The sequence below is a fragment of the Cynocephalus volans genome, chromosome 15, assembly GCF_027409185.1.
Source record: "Cynocephalus volans isolate mCynVol1 chromosome 15, mCynVol1.pri, whole genome shotgun sequence".
Taxonomy (NCBI): domain Eukaryota; kingdom Metazoa; phylum Chordata; class Mammalia; order Dermoptera; family Cynocephalidae; genus Cynocephalus; species Cynocephalus volans.
The window spans coordinates 24663193-24683334 of record NC_084474.1 but is presented as its reverse complement, the minus strand read 5'-3'; the positions used below and the strand labels follow the sequence as shown (position 1 = coordinate 24683334).

At 35.8% G+C, this 20142-nt stretch overlaps 1 protein-coding gene across 1 annotated transcript in view; it reads left to right on the top strand.

Moving 5' to 3' along the window:
• Positions 1–20142, top strand: part of CPA6 (carboxypeptidase A6) — a 314542-nt gene that overhangs the window by 293143 nt on the left and 1257 nt on the right. Inside the window, exons 9-10 of the mRNA XM_063080149.1 lie at positions 13418–13620; positions 17949–18033. Of these exons, the coding sequence (XP_062936219.1) occupies positions 13418–13620; positions 17949–18033 (288 nt within the window). The remainder of the gene's footprint in view (positions 1–13417; positions 13621–17948; positions 18034–20142) is intronic.

Sequence of the window (20142 nt, the reverse complement as noted above, 5' to 3'; positions counted from 1 at the left end):
CTTTGAAAAATGTCTATTCAGCTCCTTTGCCCATTTTTTAATTGGGTCATTTATTTTTTTACTGTATAATTGCTTGAGTTCTATGTATATTATGGATATTAGTACTTTGTCAGATGCATAGTTGGCAAAAATTTTCTCACAGTCTGTAGGTTGTCTTTTCACTCTGTTGATTGTTTCTTTTGCTGTGCAGAAACTTTTTAGTTTGATATAGTCCCATTTGTTTATTTTTTCTTTTGCTGCTTCTGCTTTCAGGTTCATGTTCATAAAGCCTGTGCCCAGACCTAACTGCTGAAGTGTTTCACCTATATTTTCCCTTAGTAATTTTACAGTTTTGGGTCTTATACCTAGGTCTTTAATCCATTTTGAGCTGATTTTAGTGTATGGTGAGAGATGCATATCTAGTTTCATTCTTCTGCATATGGACATCCAGCTTTCCCAACACCACTTGTTGAAGAGGCAATCTTTTCCCCAATGTAGATTTTTGTTGCCTTTGTCTAATATCAGATGGCTATAAGCCTGTGGAGTGATTTCTGGGTTCTCTATTCTACTCCGCTGGTCTGAATGTCTATTTTTATACCAGTACCATGCTGTTTTGGTTACAACAGCTTTGTAGTATAATTTGAAGTCAGGCAGAGTTATGCCTCCGGCTATGTTTTTTAATTTATTTATTTATTTATTTTTGTTCAGGATTTCTTTGGCTATTCAAGGTCTTTTGTTTTTCCATATGAAAGGTTAGATTGCTTTTTCCATTTCTGTGAAGAATGTCATTGGTACTTTGATGGAAATTGCATTGAATCTGTAGATTGCTTTGGGTAGTATAGACATTTTCACAATGTTACTCCTTCCAATCCAGGAGCATGGAATATCTTTCCATCTTTTTGTGTCTTCCTTAATTTCTTTCAGAAGTGGTTTGTAATTCTCATTGCAGAGGTCTTTCACCTCCTTGGTTAAATTGATCCCTAGGTATTTTTGTGTGTGTGTGACAATTGTAAATGGGCTTACTTTCTTTATTTCTCTTTCTGTTAATTCATTATTTGAGTATATAAATGCAACTGATTTGGTGGCATTTATTTTGTATCTTGCAACGTCACTGAAGTTATTAACCAGCTCTAGCAGTTTTTTGATAGAATCTTTAGGTTTTTCTATATATAGTATCATGTCATCTGCAAATAGGGAAAGTCTGACTTCATCTTTTCCAATCTGGATTCCCTTTATTTCTTTCTTTTGCCTGAATGCTCTGGCTAGTACCTCCAGTACTATGTTAAATAGAAGTGGTGAGAGTGGACATCCTTGTCTTGTTCCTGTTCTTAAGAGAAAGGCCCTCAGTTTTTCCCCATTCAGAGTGATACACTGGCTTTTTTTTTTTTTTTTTTTTTTTTGTCTTTTTCATGACTGGCACTCAGCCAGTGAGTGCACCGGCCATTCCTATATAGGATCCGAACCCGCGGCGGGAGCATTGCTGCGCTCCCAGCGCTGCACTCTCCCGAGTGCACCACAGGCTCGGCCCCAATGGCTTTTATTATGTTCAGATATTTTCCTTCTATACCTAATTTGTTGAGAGTCTTTATCATGAAGAGATGCTGAATTTTGTCAAATGCTTTTTCAGCATCTATTGAGATAATCATATGGTCTTTGTCCTTGAGCTTGTTGATGTGATGTATCACATTTATTGACTTTCGTATGTTGAACCATCCTTGCATCCCTGGGATGAATCCCACTTGATCATAGTGTATAATTTTTTTAATATGTTGCTGTATTCTGATTGCTAGTATTTTGTTGAGGATTTAGCATCTAGTTTCATCAAGGATATTGGCCTGTAATTTTCTTTTTTTGTTGTGTCTTTGGTTTTGGTATCAGAGTTATGCTGGCCTCATAGAATGAGTTTGGAAGAGTAGCTTCTGTTTCAATTGTTTGGTATAGTTTGAGGACAATTGGTATCAACTCCTCTTTAAAAATCTGATAGAATTTAGCTGTAAAACCATCTGGACCCAGACTTTTCTTTGTTGGAAGATTGCTAATTACTGCTTCAATCTCCTTCCTTGTTATTGGTCTGTTCAGGTTTTCTGTCTCTTCTTAGTTCAGTCTTGGTAGTTTGTATATGTCTAGAAACTTATCCATATCTTCCAGATTTTCATATTTGTTGTCATATAGTTGTTTATAATAGTCTCTAATGATTCGTTGTATTTCTGTGGTATCAGCTGTAATGTCTCCCTTTTCATTTCTGATTTTTGTTATTTGGGTCTTCTCTCTCCTTTTCTTTTTGTTAACCTAGCTAATGGTTTGTCTATTTTATTTATCTTCTCGAAAAACCAACTTTTTGTTTTGTTGAACTTTTCTATTGTTTTTTGGGTCTCTATTTCATTTAGTTCTGCTCTGATCTTAATTATATCTTTCCATCTACTATCTTTAGGTTTGGATTGTTGTTATTTTTCAAGTTCTTTGAGGTGTAATGTTAGGTTGTTTATTTGAAGCCTTTCCATTCTTTTGATGTAAGCATATATTGCAATAAATTTGCCTTTTAGTACTGCTTTTGCAGTATCCCACAGGTTTTGGTATGATGTATCTTTATTTTCATCAGTTTCTAGAAATTTTTTGATTTCCTGTTTAATTTCTTCTTGGACCCTTAGGTCATTCAGGAGCCTTTTATTTCATTTTCATGTATTTGTATAGTTTCCAGAGTTTTGCTTGTTATTTATTTCCAATTTTAGTCCATTGTGATCTGAAAAGATACTTGGATTTTTTTTAATTTCAATTTTTTAAAATTTGCTGAGACTAGATTTGTGACCTAATATGTGGTCTATCCTGGAGAATGTTCCATGAGCCGATGAGAAGAAAGTATAATCTTGACTTGTTGGGTGAAATGTTCTGTGTATATCTACCAGGTCCAGTTGGTTTAAGGTGTAGATTAAATCCTGTGTCTCTTTGTTGACTTGTTGCCTGGAAGATCTGTCCCATACTGAGAGAGGGTTGTTCAGATCACCCCCTATTAATGTATTAAGTCCTATTTCTTTCTTTAGGTCTAAGAGTGTTTGCTTTATATATCTGGGTGCTCCAGTATTGGGTGCATACATGTTTATGATTGTTATGTCTTCTAGCTGGATAGATCCCTTTATTGTTATATACAGCGGCCTTCTTTGTCTCTTTTTATGTTTTTTGGTTTAAAGTCTATTTTGTCTGATATAAGAATGCTACTCCTGCTCAGTTTTTGTTTTCATTTGCATGGTATATCTTTTTCCATCCCTTCACTTTTAGTCTATGTGTATCTCTACAGGTGAGGTGGGTCTCTTGAAAACAGCATATACTTACGTCTAGCTTTTTAACTCAATCAATCAGTCTGTGTCTTTTGAATGAGGATTTTACTCCATTCACATTTAGGGTAGTTATTGACAAGTGTTGCTTGTCATTTAATTGCTTCTTTTTTCGATAGTTTAAATATCTTTTGATTATTATTTCCCTTTTAATTTCTCTTCTTCAACATTAGTTGGAAATTTAAGGTGGGGTGATTTAGCTTCTTTTTCTTGCTGGCATTTTTGTTTTAATGGTGGGTTTTGCTCTTTCTTGTGTATTTGTGACGGTGGTCACCATTATTCAGATTCCAGAGGAATGACTCCCTTGAGAATTTCTTGCAGGGCTGGTCATGTGGTGGTGAACTCCCACAACTTTTGTTTGTCTGGGAAATACACTATTTCTCCCTCATTTCTGAAGGAGAGCCTTGCTGGGTAAAGAATTCTGAGCTGTAAATTTTTTTCTTTTAGTATTTTGAATATATCATTCCAGTCTCTTCTGGCATATAGGGTTTTGGTTGAGAAGTCTGCTGTTAGTTTGGTGGGGGTTCCCCTATAAGTGACCTGATGCTTTTCTCTTGCTGCTTGTAGAATTCTCTCTTTGTCTTTGAGCTTCGCAAATTTAACTATAATGTGTCTTGGGGAGGATCTTTTTGGATTGAATCTGTTTGGGGACCTTTGAGCTTCCTGGATCTGGAGGTCTGTGTCTCACCCTACACCTGGGAAGTTTTCTGTTACTATTTCCCTGAATAAGTTTTCAATACCTTTTCCCTTCTCCTCCCTTTCTGGAATACCCACAATTCGGATGTTAGAGTGCTTCGGGTTGTCTGCTATCTCTCTTAGATTTTCCTCATTATTTTTAATTCTTTCTTCCTTTTTTTTTTGTCTGCCTTAGTTATTTCAAGAAGACCTTCTTCAAACTCTGAAATTCTTTCTTCTGCTTGCTCTACCCTGCTGCTCAAGCTCTCAGTTGTGTTTTTTATTTCATTGAGTGAATCTTTCATTTCTAGAAGTTCTGCTACACTCTTTTTTATGGTATTAATCACTTCGTAGGTTTCCTCCTTTATATTCTGGATGTTTTTTCTTGTTTCATTGTGTTCTCTAATTGAGTCTTCCTTTATTTCTTCAAGTTTTCTTAAGATCATTGCTCATAATTCTTTTTCAGACATTTCAAGGATTCCCTGTTCCATGGAGTCTGAGTTTGGAGCATTACTGTGTTCTTTCACTGGCATCATTTCTTCTTGTTTATTTGTAGTTCTAGTACTTTTTGGTTGATATTTGGTCATTTGGTAGAGGGTTTGCTTCTTCTGTTACATTGAGGTTGGCTGTGGAGTGGCCCTGGTTGCTACTGTGGTGGTGAGTTTTCTTTGCTTGACAGTAGGTGTGGTGGTGGTTATGTTAAACTACCTTGAGTCCTGTTCCAGAATCTGTGGTAGTAGAATGAGCCCCCAGTGCTGTGCAGTTCTGCTGGGCTCACCCTGGCAGATCGAGGCACTCCCCTGTGGGTCCAAGGAGCGGGGAGGGGTCTAATTGAGTTTTTTGTTTGTTTGTTTCTTTGTTTTTGCTGTTCAGTTCATTTATGTTCTTTATATATTCTGTATATTAGCACCTTGTCTGAAGTGGCATCATGATTACATTTATGATAAATGTAAAAGCTGTAAATGAAAAGAAAAACAAATATTGAAAATGAAAATATAACCAATGAAAACATGCCACAATAACTATGACTTCCACAGATACTGCTTAGTAGAGGACCCAGCTGCACCTGTTAAGTCAATTTCCACAGAGTTCAGTTGCTGTCAAAAGTAAAATAAAACCAAGTTTGTCTTATTACTACTGTTTTTGATTTTACTTATTTCCCTTTTTAAAAATTTTTAAACATTTTCTTTTTAAAAACTATTTCTCAGATCTCTATCTTTAATATACTTTTTTTTACTTACACAATTGATACAATATTATAGAAATAGACATAGGGGAAAAATGATTATTATCAGACTAACAAACTACTGTCATTATTTAGTGTGTTTTTTTTCCATAAGGATATTTTTAAACATCTCATTTACGCACTTGCTTGTTCTTTTTTTTCCACTACATAATCAGTTATAACCATTTTTCATGTATTTAATGAACTAACTCCATCGCTATTCTTAGAGAAACAAATGATTTTTTCAAAAACAATGTCCATAGAGACTATAGATTCTGATACACATACTTTTACATAAAAATTCCAGTTAGGAGGTCAACCAAAAACTTAGTGTGCTCACTTTCTTTTTATTATCATTTACATCATAAATTTATTTAAGAAACACAAAACCTGGACACTGCTAAAGTATTTAAGTTTAGATTTCATCTATCTTTTTCATTCTTATTTTAAGAGAATTAATGTATTTCTGTACAACTAATAAAACAAAATATTTTGATTCATCTCTAAACTACTCTTTCTAATCTTTATTTTTGTATATTTTATATAGTATTAGGCCACAAATAAGACATATATATAAGTTAAAATTATATATCAGGAGTACACTCTTAAAGTTCCTTATGATAGGATGGGCAATCAAAAACATTTGGAGAAAACGAAAAATCAGAAATCAGAAATCCCATTTACTGTTCAAGGCCTATGACTCCACCTGATTGTCAATCTCACCTATTCATATCCTTTCCAAAACTTTCTTCTATTAAAAAATCTAAATCTTTCTCTTCCTTCCTCTATGCTTTTTCCCGCACTATTTGTATAGACATGCTTAAGTCTTGTCCTCCCTAAAAAATGTAAGTCTTCCTCTTACCCCCAGGCTTTCCTCTGGCCATCATTTACATCTTTCCTTCCCCTGTGGACCAAGCTTCCTGAAAAAGATAGTCTATACATCTCCTACTTCTTTCTTCCCATTCATTCCTCTCAGTGCACATGTCATCTGGTCTTTGCCCTTACCACCCCACTGATTTTTCTATAGCAGAAGTCCCAGGTTACTTTGTTACTATAAAATTAAATATACTTCTTTTCTGTATATTATATGCAGATCACAATCTCCTTCTTGAAACTTGTGGTCCCTGACTTTTTCAACCCCAGCATCTCGTGGTCTTCCCACTTTCCTGACAACTTTTTCTTAGTCTGAATGACAGATTCCTCTTTTAAATACTGGTGTTCCTCACAGTATTATGCTTAGTTTGTTGTTGTTTTCATCCATAAAACCATTTTGAGTGATTTTACTCTCATAAAATGATAATAACCCCCAAATCTTTTTCTCTAGCCTAATATTTCTTTTGAGCTTCATATTCACATTCAGTGCCCTGTTAGATATCTGTACCAGAAGCCCTAAACTTCTCAATCTCAACATGTTCAAAATGCAATTCATCTTACTTTTCTCCCTACATGTCCATGTTACTTCTCATATGTTCAATGTTTCAATCAGTACAACTACTATCCACTTAGCCAACCCAGAAATATAGGGTGTCATCAACCCCCCCCACCCCACGTTCCTTGCCCTTCATATTTAACCAATCACCAAGTCCATTTAGTTAATCTTCCAAATGTTTCTTTAATGCATCCTCTTGGTACCATTCCTAAAACCACTTCCCTAATTCTAGCCATCAACATCTCTGGCCCGGACTGTTGTATTTGTATTCTGATTTAATTTCCCTGATTATAGGCTTGCCTCTTACAAATCTATCCTACAAACTTTTACAAGGTCAATCTAAAATGAAAATTTGACCATGCCTGAAAACCCTTCATGGTTAACAGGCCGAGGGGAAGAGAAACGTGAATTGATCACTAATAAGTATGGGGTTTCTTTTTGGAGTGATGGGAATGTTCTAAAATTAGATACTGTTGGTGGTTGCATGCTTCTGTAAATACACTAAAAACCACTCAATTGTACACTTTAAAAGAGTGAATTTTATTGTATGTAAATAATATCTCAATAAAGCTGTCATTTAAAAAAATCTTCATAGTTATGTTAGTTCAGGACCTCCAAGACAGACGCCAATTTAGGATTAGATGTATGAGAGATTTATTAGAGGAAATACCAGTGAAGGTAAAGAATAGACTAGGAGAGCTTTTATGGGTCATGAGCCCAGGCAGGTCAGAAACAAATGAAAGGAGAGGAACTATGAGGATAGGGTGGGAAGAGTCTCAGACTGAAATGCAGCATTAAGAAAGACTCAGACGGGCCAATGGGGAGTTCTCAAGCCAAAAATGCCCTGTAGAGCACACCTGCATCCTGCTAAAATGGGCGTGCACTAGTACCCCTACCATGAGCAGCCACTGGCTAGGAGCAACTATAGGGGAAGTGTGGGCTTGATGATAAGGCAGTAATGGATCCAGACTGGTGGCACGTGAAGCTCTCAGTCAACTATGCTCACTCCAGCAGGAGATCTGAGAAGAGCATTTCATGGTCATCACAGAGGTTCTTCACTGCGTGCAGGATACTACAAGCTCCTCTGAATAATATGTAAGAAGTTCCATAAACTAGTCTCTAATTACCATTCTAGGCTCAGCCACTAAAACTCCCTGAGTCAAATTTTATGTTGAACTTTAGTACTAAATTCTTCTTGCCCTCATACCATTGTTGATATTATTCTCATTACCTGAAACAATCTTCAAATTCATATCTATCTTTCTAGAATTATCTCTCCCAGAAGACATCATCTGCTCTAAGAAGACTTTCCTGAACATTCACACAGGGTAATTACCCCTTCTCTCTGCTTCCAAACTATCTTCTAAACATATCGTAGCATTTACAACATCATATTGATATTATCTGTTACCTGTAGGTATTCCAGGCTAATCTATATGTTCCTCAACTCAGGGTCTGTGGCTTTTTCATATTTGAATCCCCAGTGCATAATACGGTGTGTAGAACAGAAATATTTAACAAATATTGTTCAGCTGAATTCAACTTCAGTTTTTAATTAGGAAACATAAGCCCTTTACATTTATTATTACATTATTACACTTAGTCTGATTTATGTTATCTTCTGTATTTGAGTTTCTTTATATTACCTTTTTCTTTTGGGTAAAGTTGTGATTATAATACTATCTACCACATAAAGTTGATGTGAAGATTAAACAAGATACTGCATGTAAAGAGCCTAACATGTCAAGCACAAAAAGACAAATACCACATGATATCACTCATATGTGGAAACTAAAATAAAAAATGGTTCTTGTATAAGTAGAGAGTAAAATAATGGTTACCAGAGGCAGGGGAGAAGGGGGTGGCAGGGGAAGGAAACGTAGTGTACTAAAGGGTACAAAACTATGCTATCTACCCTAAGTGAATCGCTGTGCAGTATATGCATATATTGAAACAACATACTGCACTCCAGAAATATGTACAAATAAATGTTACATTAAAAAAAATCCTGACATATAGTGAGTCCCAACCAATAAGGAGGTGGTGGTGGCAGTGGCATAGTCATGGTGTTGCTGATAGAGTCTGCAAGAAGAAGCTATTTTTAAAAATTCTGATTCTTATTAATAATAGAGGATTATAAAAATTCCTCCCAATATTCAAAATATACTTACTTTAAAAAAATAATTTATTTTAAAGAGAATGTGTAAAAGATATTTTCTAATATCTATCATTGTCCCACAAACCATTTTTCCTTCCTTATTTTTTCCAATATTAGTTTTTAAACCTTCAAAACTTACCTTAACTTTTAATTTATTATATATTCATTATATATAGTCAAACATACGTTCAAAGTCCTCATCCCCCACCCCTCATGCTGCACATGATTTTTATGAACAAAACTTAGTTTTTCAAGAACACCTCTCTTGTAACCACCTGCACATTCTGGAAGCCCATTCAGAAGAAAGATATGAAGGAAAAGTGTTATAGAATGCACCTAACAACCACCAAATCCTTATGGTTCTTGTTTCCTTACCATGTTTTGTTTTTGTTATTTACATCATTAAACTACTTAAAATTTACTTTTGTATGTTTATGTGCTAAGAATCCTATTCTCTTTTCTTCATATAATGAGCTAGTTTTCTCACCATCATCCACTAAACAATCATTTCCATAGTGATTGGTGATGCCCCCTCTATTATTATACCAAATTCCCATATATTCTTTCCCATTAGTCTAGTCTATTCCTGACTCAGTATCACATCATTTCTATTATTATACCAGTGTAGCATGTTTTAATATCTGGTAGAATAAGTCTTTCCTTTTTGCTCTTCTTCCCCAAGATTTTTTTAGCTATTTTTTCTTCTTCATTAGTTGAGTTTTCCCCCAAAGTCCTACTGCTAGAATTTTTATTGAAGTTGAATTGAGCTAAATAAATAAATAAATAAATAAATAAGGAAGTGTTGTCATCTTTACAATGCTAAGTCAGCATATTAATGAACATGGTATAGTTCTCTAACTCAGTTCTTAATTATAGGTCATTTAATAGAGTTTTAACATTTTCTAACAGTCATGCATTCTCTGATAGGTTAACTCCTAGATATTGTGAATAGTATCTTATATTCTACTATATATTCTCATGGGTAATGCTGCTGAGGGTAGAATTACACTATTGAATTTTTAAAGTTGATCTTTTATCCGGGTATCTTGGAGCCTTCTCTACTTCTTGCAAGACAAACAATGCCTCAGAGAATGTAACTTACACAGGTTCTAGTTTTTCTGCAGCAGGATATTCCTCAGAATACTGTGGTGGGATAGTGTTTCTTCAAAATTTATGCCTGGAACTTCAGAATATGACCTTATTTGGAAATAGGGTTTTTGAAGAAGTAATTAGTTAAAATGAGATATGCCAAATTAGAGTGAGCCCTGAATCTAACAACTGTTGTCTTTATAGAAAGATGAGAGGACACATACAGAAACACACCAGGGGAAAGGCCATGCAAATATGGAGGCAGAGACTGGAGTTACTCATAATTTTGGTGGAATACTTTCCCCAGGGGTGTTTTTAAAGTATGTCACTGTATAGTAAATCTTTTGAGGCCTTTCATACCAAAGAATATCTTTATTGCACTCATATTTCAGTGAGAGTTCAGCTAGATGTAAATATCTACATTCAAATTCCTTTTTAAAAAATAGTTTGGAAATATTACTCTAGTAATGCTGTTGAAAAGTCAAATGTGAAAATGATTCTCATTCCTTTATAAATGACCTACTTTTTTCCTGTGGAATTATTTTCTTTTCTTAAATTTCCATTTACTATGTCAATGTGTTGATATTTTCCCCTTTTTCTCTTTTGTTTGATGCACAGTAAGTCTGTTTGATCTATCCTTAATTGTGGGGAAATTTTAATTACCAGTTCTTCAAATATTTAACTTTATTTTTTTTCTTCCCTTCTAGGTCCCCTATTAGTCACATACTGATACTTATTCTATTTTTGTACCCTTTAATTTTTTTCTCATTTTTCCAGTTCTTTATTCCTTTATATGCCTTCTGGGAATGTTTCAAACTCCACTCCATCTCATTAATCGATTCATCGACTGTATTCATGCAACCCATGAATTATTTTAATTTCTGCTATATCTGATTGGTAGTTTAATTCCTTGTCCAGTTTGTTTCCAGTGCCCTCTTATATGCCCTTGAGAATATTTATTAGGATTGTTGTAAATTCTTGTTTTCTCTAGATCATTAGTTCTGCTCCCTCTGGAATTAGTAGTTCAGTTTATGATCACACCTTCCCAGGGCTTTGTGTGGGTATTCCATAGATATCTCTTTATTTTTCCCATTTCCCTCAGAGAATCAGCTATAGTTTTTATATTACATTCTGAGTTGCATATGTATCCCACTTGCTTCTGAGGCAACTCCAGAATGAGACTCAAAGGAGGGAAACCCCACAGGCAACAAAAGAAAAAATAAACAAATGGGATTATATCAAACTAAAAAGTTTCTGCACAGTAAAAGAAAGAACTGATAGAGTGAAAAGACAAACTACAGAATGGGAAAAAATATTTGCAAACTATGTACCCAGCAAGGGATTAATATCCAGAATTTATGAAGAACTCAAACAGCTTGACAATAAAAAGAACAAGTAACTCAATTGAAATATGGGCAAAGGAGCTGATAGGCATTTCTTAAAGGAAGACACACAAATGACCAACAGACACATGAAAAAATGTTCAGCATCACTCAGCATCAGAGAAATGCAAATCAAAACACTGAGATATCATCTCACCCCGGTTAGACTGGCCATTATCAAAAAGAGAACAACATTTGCTGACAAGGATGCCGAGAAAGGAGAACACTTCTAAACTGTTGGTGGGACTGTAAATTAATGCAACCATTATGGAAAGTGTAGAGATTCTTTAAACAACCACAGATAGAAATGCCATACAATCCAGCAGTCCCACTGCTTGGTGGTATATGCCCAAAGGAATGGAAATCGCATGTCGAAGGGACACCTGCATTCCCATGTTTATTGCAGCTCTGTTTACAATAGTCAGGAGTTGGAACCAACCTAAATGTCCATCATTGGATGACTGGATGAGGAAAACGTGGTATATATAACCAATGGAATACTACTCTGCCATTAAAAAAGAATGAAATTCTACCATTCATAGCAACATGGATGAACTTAGGGAAAATTAAATTAAGTGGAATAAGCCAGTCACAGAAAGAGAAATACCACATGTCCTCATTCACAAGTGAGAGCTAAAATAAATAAACAAACAATAATCACAATAATCCATCGAACTTTCAAAAGGAGAGAACAGATCTCAGCTTACCAGAGGTGGGAAAGGGGGAGGTGTGGGGGGTTAGAGAGAAATTGGTAAAGGGCAACAAAAAACATGGTTACATTGTATAATGTTGAATATACTAATTATCCTGATTTTGAGCATCACATATTGCACACAGGTACTGATATTCAATGCAGTACTCCACAGATATATACAATCAATTATGTTTCAATAATTTTTAAAAAAATAAATGAAAAATTTTTAAAAGGGGGAGAGAAACCCCAATTGCTTTAAGTTCCGCATCATGACTTGATTCTTGCCTCTCTTATGGCATAAACTACACTTAATGTCCTCAAAATTTAGCCTGATTTGACTTTGTTGTATTTTCATGTTCAGGAGAATTAGACTATGTCATAGAAACACCAAAAATTTTTTATTAGTTTATGGAGAGAATTATCATTTTCTAGAGGTAGGAAAGGGATAGTAGTGGCCCAGAATGGCAAATAACTATGGAAAATGTAATTATTTCCAAAATTTCTTAGAATCGTATTAGTTTGTGATTGTTATAGTGATTTTTATTTTTTCTTCCCTCTGCAGACCCTGTTCACCCTGTATGATAGAATTTTAATTCAAAAATTATCAAAATTTAGTTTTGAAGATTTCTTAACTGAAATTTAACTGACCCCAAAGATAACTAGAGAAGCCTCTTGGGTTATATAAAACCAGTTTGGATTTTGCTGATTAAAAATATATTAGAAATTGGTTAAGCATGTTCTGTGGAATTATTTCTGGCTTGCATTTATGTTCTTGTCATATCTATATCATTAGATACCTCTAGAGATGTATAGCCTTTTCTTTTGATCTGACATTGACTTATTCAACAAGTATTTGTTGAACTCTTGCTCTACTCTTGTTCTAGCTGCCAGGTGTCCAGCAAGAAAGACACAGTGCCTGCTTTCACAGAGCATTAGAGTCTAACACAGACTCCAGATTGAATGCAAGTTCTATTAGAGGAGAGATTTTTTTTCTGTATTGTTTCCACTGGTCCCAGGCACTTAGAACAATGTAAATATTGGTTGAATATTAAATGAGTAAATATTTAATACTAATTACAAATATGTTGAATGTTATGAGGAAAAAGTACAGGTGTTGTGGATCATATAAATGGGAGACCTAACCTGCTCTAGTGGGTTGTATAGAATTAGTTCTGCATCAAAAGAACTGACAGCTGATAGAGCCATCCTTTACAGTCATTTGTGCAGGTTCAGTTAATCTGTACCTGGTTCCCATCCAGGCCCTACTATTGTGCATAGGGGCTTGAATCACCTTGGAATTTTCAGTATTGATTTCCGTAAATGAGAAGTTTGATGAATTGCTTAGTAATACCATATGATTACAGAAATGTAAGAAAAATCACAGTTTAACAGTGTTGATTTATTTTTCACTTCTTCCCTGCCCACTCCCCCACCCCATTTTCTTTTCTGACTTGCAGATGAAGGAGCTTCTATGCACCCTTGTGATGATACATACTGTGGCCCTTTCCCAGAATCTGAGCCAGAAGTGAAGGCTGTAGCTAACTTCCTCCGAAAACACAGAAAGCACATTAGGGCTTACCTCTCCTTTCATGCATATGCTCAAATGTTGCTGTATCCCTATTCTTACAAATATGCTACAATCCCCAATTTTAACTGTGTGGTAAGTATTTGACCCTTTATTTTCTATGTGGCTTCATGCTTCCTTTCTGATGCTAATATGGTTCTAAATATTAATGATTATAGCAAACACAGTGTTCTACTAATTATTTTACATATGTTAACTCATTATTCTTCATAACAATCAGATGAGGCAACTTTTATTACCCCCATTTTACAGATGAGAAAACTAAGACCAAGAGAGGTTAAGTAATTAGACTAAGAATAAACAACTACGAAGTGTCATAGCCAGGATCCAGCCCCACATCTAGCTCCAGAGTCGTTGCTTTTAACCACTAGGCTAATTTTCAAATGCATCACTTCAAACCATTCTTACCACAGATTATACAGAAAAGGTCAGGATGGATTTGATTAGTATTACAGCTTTGGTCACATATGCAGAGCTGTAATTAACTTTATTGAGTCAATAATTGTTCATAAATTATAGTCTGACTCTCATTAATTAAAAACAAGTTTTAATTTATAAGCACTATTTGCTTAATGCTAATAAGTCTCTGGGCATGTATTTTTAAGTTAACAGTCAGAATGAACAGACTTTCAGGCATAAGATTACTTGAAAATGAAAATGCAGAGTTCCTTCCTCTTCTTATATCAGAAACCCAACAAGCTCTCCACTATAGGGCGTAATTCATCATAAAGTGAGTCATTTGAGAGCCTATAGCATCAAAAGGCCTATAAAGTTCAAACCCAAGAAAGGCTAATACACAGTGTTTGAAGTCCGGATAGCAATTACCTGTGGGGAAATAGGAGGGGGTGCAGTGATTGGGAGGAGGCACGAGGTGATTTCTCGGTTGCTGCTGCTATTCTATTCCTTGAGCTGGATGGTGGTTACACGAATGTGTGCAATTTGTGATTTATTGAGCTATAAACTTGAAATCTGTGTGTTCTTCTGTATGTATGTTCAAGTGGTTTTTTCCTCCTGACACCAAATGCGTGCTGTCTTTTCCAACACCACTTCTCTGACACCAACTAGGTATGCAACAATTCAATTCCATCCCAACATTAACTACCCAAAGTTAGCATCAGACTCCACAAGTTTAAGGACTCAGTGTCACAGGACTGCCCCCACTTTAGATGCTGGTCACAAGTATGGTGTTCCCAGGTTACCCACACTTCTGTTTGACTTGGCTACAGAGTTGCAGTTTTCCACCACTTCCAACTCAGGTTCCATAATTCACTAGGGTGACTCACAAAGCTCAGGAAAGTGCTTTACTTACTATTACATGTTTATTATCTAACACACTCAGGAACAGCCCAATGGAAGAGATGCATAGTGCCAACGTGAGGCAGTGGGTGCTGCTGAGCTTCCAGGCCTTCTCCAGTGCACCAGCATCCCAGCACTGTGATGTGTTCACCAACCCACAAGCTCGCTATACCCCATCAGTTAGGGGATTTTATTGGGGGTTTCATGACATAGGCATAATCGATTAAATCATTGGCTATAGGTAATTGAACTCAGTCTCTGGCCCTCTCCCCTTCTCAGAGGCTGGGTTTGGGGCTGAAAGTTCCAACCCTAGTCACATGGTTGAAACTTTCAAAACCAAGACTCTTAAAAACCACTCTTATCATTCTGGACATTTCAAGGGTTTTTAGGAGCTAAGTGTCAGAGACCAAAGCCAAGACCAAATATTTATTTTTTATTATACCACAATGTACTTGAATGAAAAGCTTTTATAAAAGGAAAGCATTCCCTTTCTCCCTATACTTTGAACTCCAAATCCTTGCACCAATTGCTTGGGGGTTCAGGAATTCCTAAGGTAGATGTCCAAGACCTGGAAGGAATGGGGAATCTGAGGAAGCCAGAATAGGGCCTGGGGAAAGTTTTTATTCTGTCCAAAATGGGAACTTTGTTGGCATTCCAAGAATTCTGAGCAAATTCTCTCTCTTTAGGTATATTGCAAAGGTGATAGTTACATTCTGCAGTGCTATACTTCAGTTGTTCTATGGGTCTAATAGACTTTCTCTGTGTTTTTGTTGCTGCTGCTGCTGCTGTTTTTGTGGACCTGGCACCCTAACCTCAATATTTCTATAGGCAAATGTCTAACATTTTCTTAAATGGGTCCAGTGTCTATTTATATTCTCACAACAGATGGTGTGGAAAATGCCTTATATAAAAACTATGGCATGAGAATGTTCTCCATATTTTAGATTTATCTTCCCACCGTGATTAAACCTATTTTCCTTTTGTCTTAGACTGGAGGGTGTGGCATAAGAGTAGATCAGTGGTTCAAAGCCAAGGATGGAAGTGCCTCCCAATGGACATTTGGCAAAGTGTGGAGACATTTTTGAGTGTCAAACAGGGGTGTGGGGGATGCTGCCAAATACTCTACAGTGCACAGGACAGCCCCCAGCAGCGAAGGATTACTCAGTCCAAAATGTCAATAGTGCCATTGCTGAGAAATCTGGAGTGGGTTAAGCGTAAGAGAAATAGCTAAAACTAAGATTACAATTCTCAGAAAGTTGGCAGTCTTTGAATGTTAACCAGAAACCATTAAATTCTATTAAAAATATTTTAAAAACATTCCATCAATATGTAACAGTCTGTGTTTCTGCTAACATTGTTTAAGTCATTCATTAAGTTACTTTAAATATGGCATTATCTTAATAAAAAAATATATTCTTTACTTAGTCAAGGACCAATAAGTGAGGCCTAGCTTCTTTTGGACAGTTGGAAAGAGGAAATGAGAGAAAGAAGGAATCACTCTTTCAAATAGGTGTCTAGCTGTGCTACCCTGGAAAATAATTCTTGGGAAGTGAAGTTTTCACTTTTTGTGGATAGATCATATCTAAACCACTTATCAGTATGCACCTGTACCCAAATGGCAGAAGTGCAGAGAGCTCAAAAGGCTAAAAGTATGGGCATGCTCTGTGTAAACAGGCAAAGTGATGATTCTCTTTTTTTAAATAATTTTTTCCTTGGGTTTAGTCATCTCAAATAATGAGGAACAAAGGTCTCTTCAACAGCAGAATGCAGTAATCTTCTAAATGTAGAAATATCTGCCCTTGCCACAGAATATTGCTGAGATCGTTGAAGAAGATGTCAAAATCTTAAAATGTCCTCCATAAAGATACCTCATTATGGTGTTTACATTCCTTTTCTGTTGGCTCCTGTTAAAAGAATGTCATCAGGGAGATCAATAATAAATAGGGTGCCAGCTCCTGGAGCCTGGTCCCTCAATAGCCACAAAGCGTTTGCTGCAAATACTGCCGTACACATCCCTGAGCTGAATGAGGACAGCAACCTGAAGCTCAGTCCAACATGCCACCATGTTGTCCAGAGTGCTTCAACTCAAGTATTAAATTATTCAGAGGCAAATTGAAATAGGAGAGTTGTATACTGGTTTCAACATACTTTTTTTCCTCTCAATTGTCATGTAATACTTCTCTCTTTTTTGAAACTAGTTCTTTTATATCATTTGAAAATGTTTTAAAGGATAGTCCGTATCATTCTAGTTAATGTTAGAATATCTACTTTTCAGTATTTTCATTGTGTTGCATATTTTTCCTGATTTTTGGCATTGGTAGGAAGAGTTTCATCTTAGAATTTCTGCATCTTAGCAGTACCTGAGTAACCTCTGTGAGAGGTGTATGTAACCTTAGAAATCATGAACCATTCTGAAATTGTTCTCTTTTCCACTAAGGATAAACAAAGAGCATAAGAGAAGTCATTCTTACTAAATTAAAGGGCTTCTTAAGTGATCCAGATGTGTTTTAAATACCATATACTGAAATATGTACTTGAGAATCAATATGATTATCTTAATACTTTTGCAGATTTATGCTTATTCAACATTTATACAGGAAACATTGATCAAGCATTGCTTATGTACAGGCACATTGTTAAGTACTGGGTACAAGCTGTGAGTAAGACTGACATGGCTCCTGCCCTGTCAAACATTTCGTAATTTATAGAAATAGGTGTCCCTGAACTAAAGTGAAGAGAACAGAACACTAAGTCAGCCTCAGAAAATATGTGTAGTTATCCCAGCTGAACCACTTTTTGCTGTGTAACCTGAGAGTATCCATTTAACCTCACAGAGCCTTCCTTTTCTCACTTGTAAAATGGAAATATTACTGATCACTGGCTTGTTGTGAGAATCAATCAAATGAAATGATGGGTTTCCAAAACATTCAGAAAATACAGCATGTGACAGAAGAGTAATACTGTGTAATGCTACTATTAAATGTAGCTATTAACTAATGTGCCCCCCAGTGTTCTCCATGTTGATGACTCATAAGGCTCAAACAACATGCCAGTGTTTCTAAAAGTTTCAATGCAACAATATAAATGATATCATTTCTCCATCACAGGAATCTGCAGCTTATAAAGCTGTGAATGCACTTCATTCGGTGTACGGGGTACGGTATAGATATGGACCTGCCTCCCGAACGTTGTGTAAGTTTCCTGCATACATTGTGTTAGAATCATCTCTCTTGAATCATTATCCTGTATCATGACTTCCCTTTAAAAAGAAGAAAGTGTGTTCTCCCTAAAGTGAAATTTTTGACTAACAAATTAGCCAAGGAAGATGGAGGGAGTTTATATCTGATTAGTTTTACACAGCTTGATAGAAACCACTGTACCAATTTAAACAAATTCTAAGCAGAGAATTTGCTAAGCATGCGGTAATGACTGCAAGTTGAATTGAGATATTATGACAGTAGAGTATATCCAAATGGGCTCCTTAAGCAATTGTAACTACTGCAAGGGTGGAAACAGGCCTTGGGAAGATAATGAAGCAAATGTTTCAGCCCTGCAACAGCTTCCCTGTGGTGCCTTTCCTCCACCATTCTTGTTATGAAATGCCATTTCTTACGTAGAATCTTCGACTGCATTTTCCCTTAAAAGGTGATTTTAAAGATTTCTTCTTTTACATGAAATAAAGAGCAACTGGGTATTTGGAAAGAACTTGAACAAAGAATCATAAGATGTAAATTTTAGCCCTAATTCTGCCAGGTGTGCCATCCACGCCAAGATATTTATTAATCCTGGGTTTCAGTTTCCACAGCTGGAACATGAGGAATTGGACTAGATCATTTTTCATGGCCTTTCAAACTCTAAAATGCATTAATTATTTGACTGGAAAATCTAGTGAGAAATCATGTATATTTGAATGTCTATGTATGCATGTGAAGGTAAACATACACATGTTGCATGCATATGTGTAGATAGTGGCATCTGATTATGCTTCTCATTGAGGTAGCAAATTGCTCCTGATTTCTTTAATCTACCTATCATTATATTTTTAATGTCTTGCTTTCTACTTTCTTCAGCCTTCAGAACAAAAGCTTGATTTGTCAATTAACACTGCTTTTCAAATAAGTTTATCCTAATAATGAGAATGTCACAAGTATCAATAGATTTTTTTTTCAGTGTCCATGATCATTGGTCTCATGCTGACAATTTTGCAATAGTTTTTCAATATTCACACTGAAAGAGAGGAAAATAGTATTTTTAAAAGTACACTACCAATTAATTCCATCATAATAAACAACTTTAAAGCATTAATTTTTAAAAATCTTATTAACAGTTCACCTTTTCAGCTTGGTAAAAAGACACAGTCATAGCATTATATTTACTGAGGACAATCTGTTACCATAGAAATGAGGCTGTCACATCACCATGATGTAACTGTTGGCACATATTGTCTCTGACTTTGGCTACTATGACTACTATTTGTAGTTCCAGTGTTCTCTATCCAGAGGGTCACGGAAGCCACGGCCTATCTTCTGCCCTTAACTGAAGCAAGGGGAATCTGAGAAACAACAGAGTCATTTAATTGTCATCTTTACATAATGATTTCATCTCTAACTTCTCCTAGGAAAAACAGCATAAAAATGATATTATTTGAGTAAATGAACATGCTCTGGAAATTTAATAATAATAGTGTTATGTGAAGCTAGGTCATATAAATTTCAGGCAAAGAAGTGTACAAAGATTTTTCTATGAAATATTTATTCATTTAATAAATCATTATTAAGAGCCTGTTACACTAAAAACTACATACCAGGCATTTTGGGATATAAAGATGCAAAATAATAACAGCACTTTCATGTAATTTATTATCTCATTTAATTTTCACAGCAACCCTATGTAACAGGTATCATCATCATCCCCTTTTCAAAAAGGGAGACTGAGGCACAAAAAAGTCACACGTAGGTGGTGGGATCGGATACAGCCCACACTGGCAGTCTGCCTCTAATGCCTGTGCTGTCAGCTCTGTGCTGACAGGACAAGCTGGAGGGTGTGAGGTCACAGGAGCCAGAAGGACAGAGTTGCCAGAATGGATTGTCAGCTATGTTAAATGCTGGGATCAGAGGGGAAAGAAAAAAAGACAGAAAAGGAGATTAGGCCTGCAGTCATTGGTGACCTTCAAGAACACAGTTTAATAAAAGAGTGGAGGCAAGAATCAGATTGAAAGTGGTTGAGGATGTGGAAAGAACATATACAGATTCTCTCTGAGTTCTAAAGCAAAAGAAGAAAAATAGGCTAGTAATCGAGGGT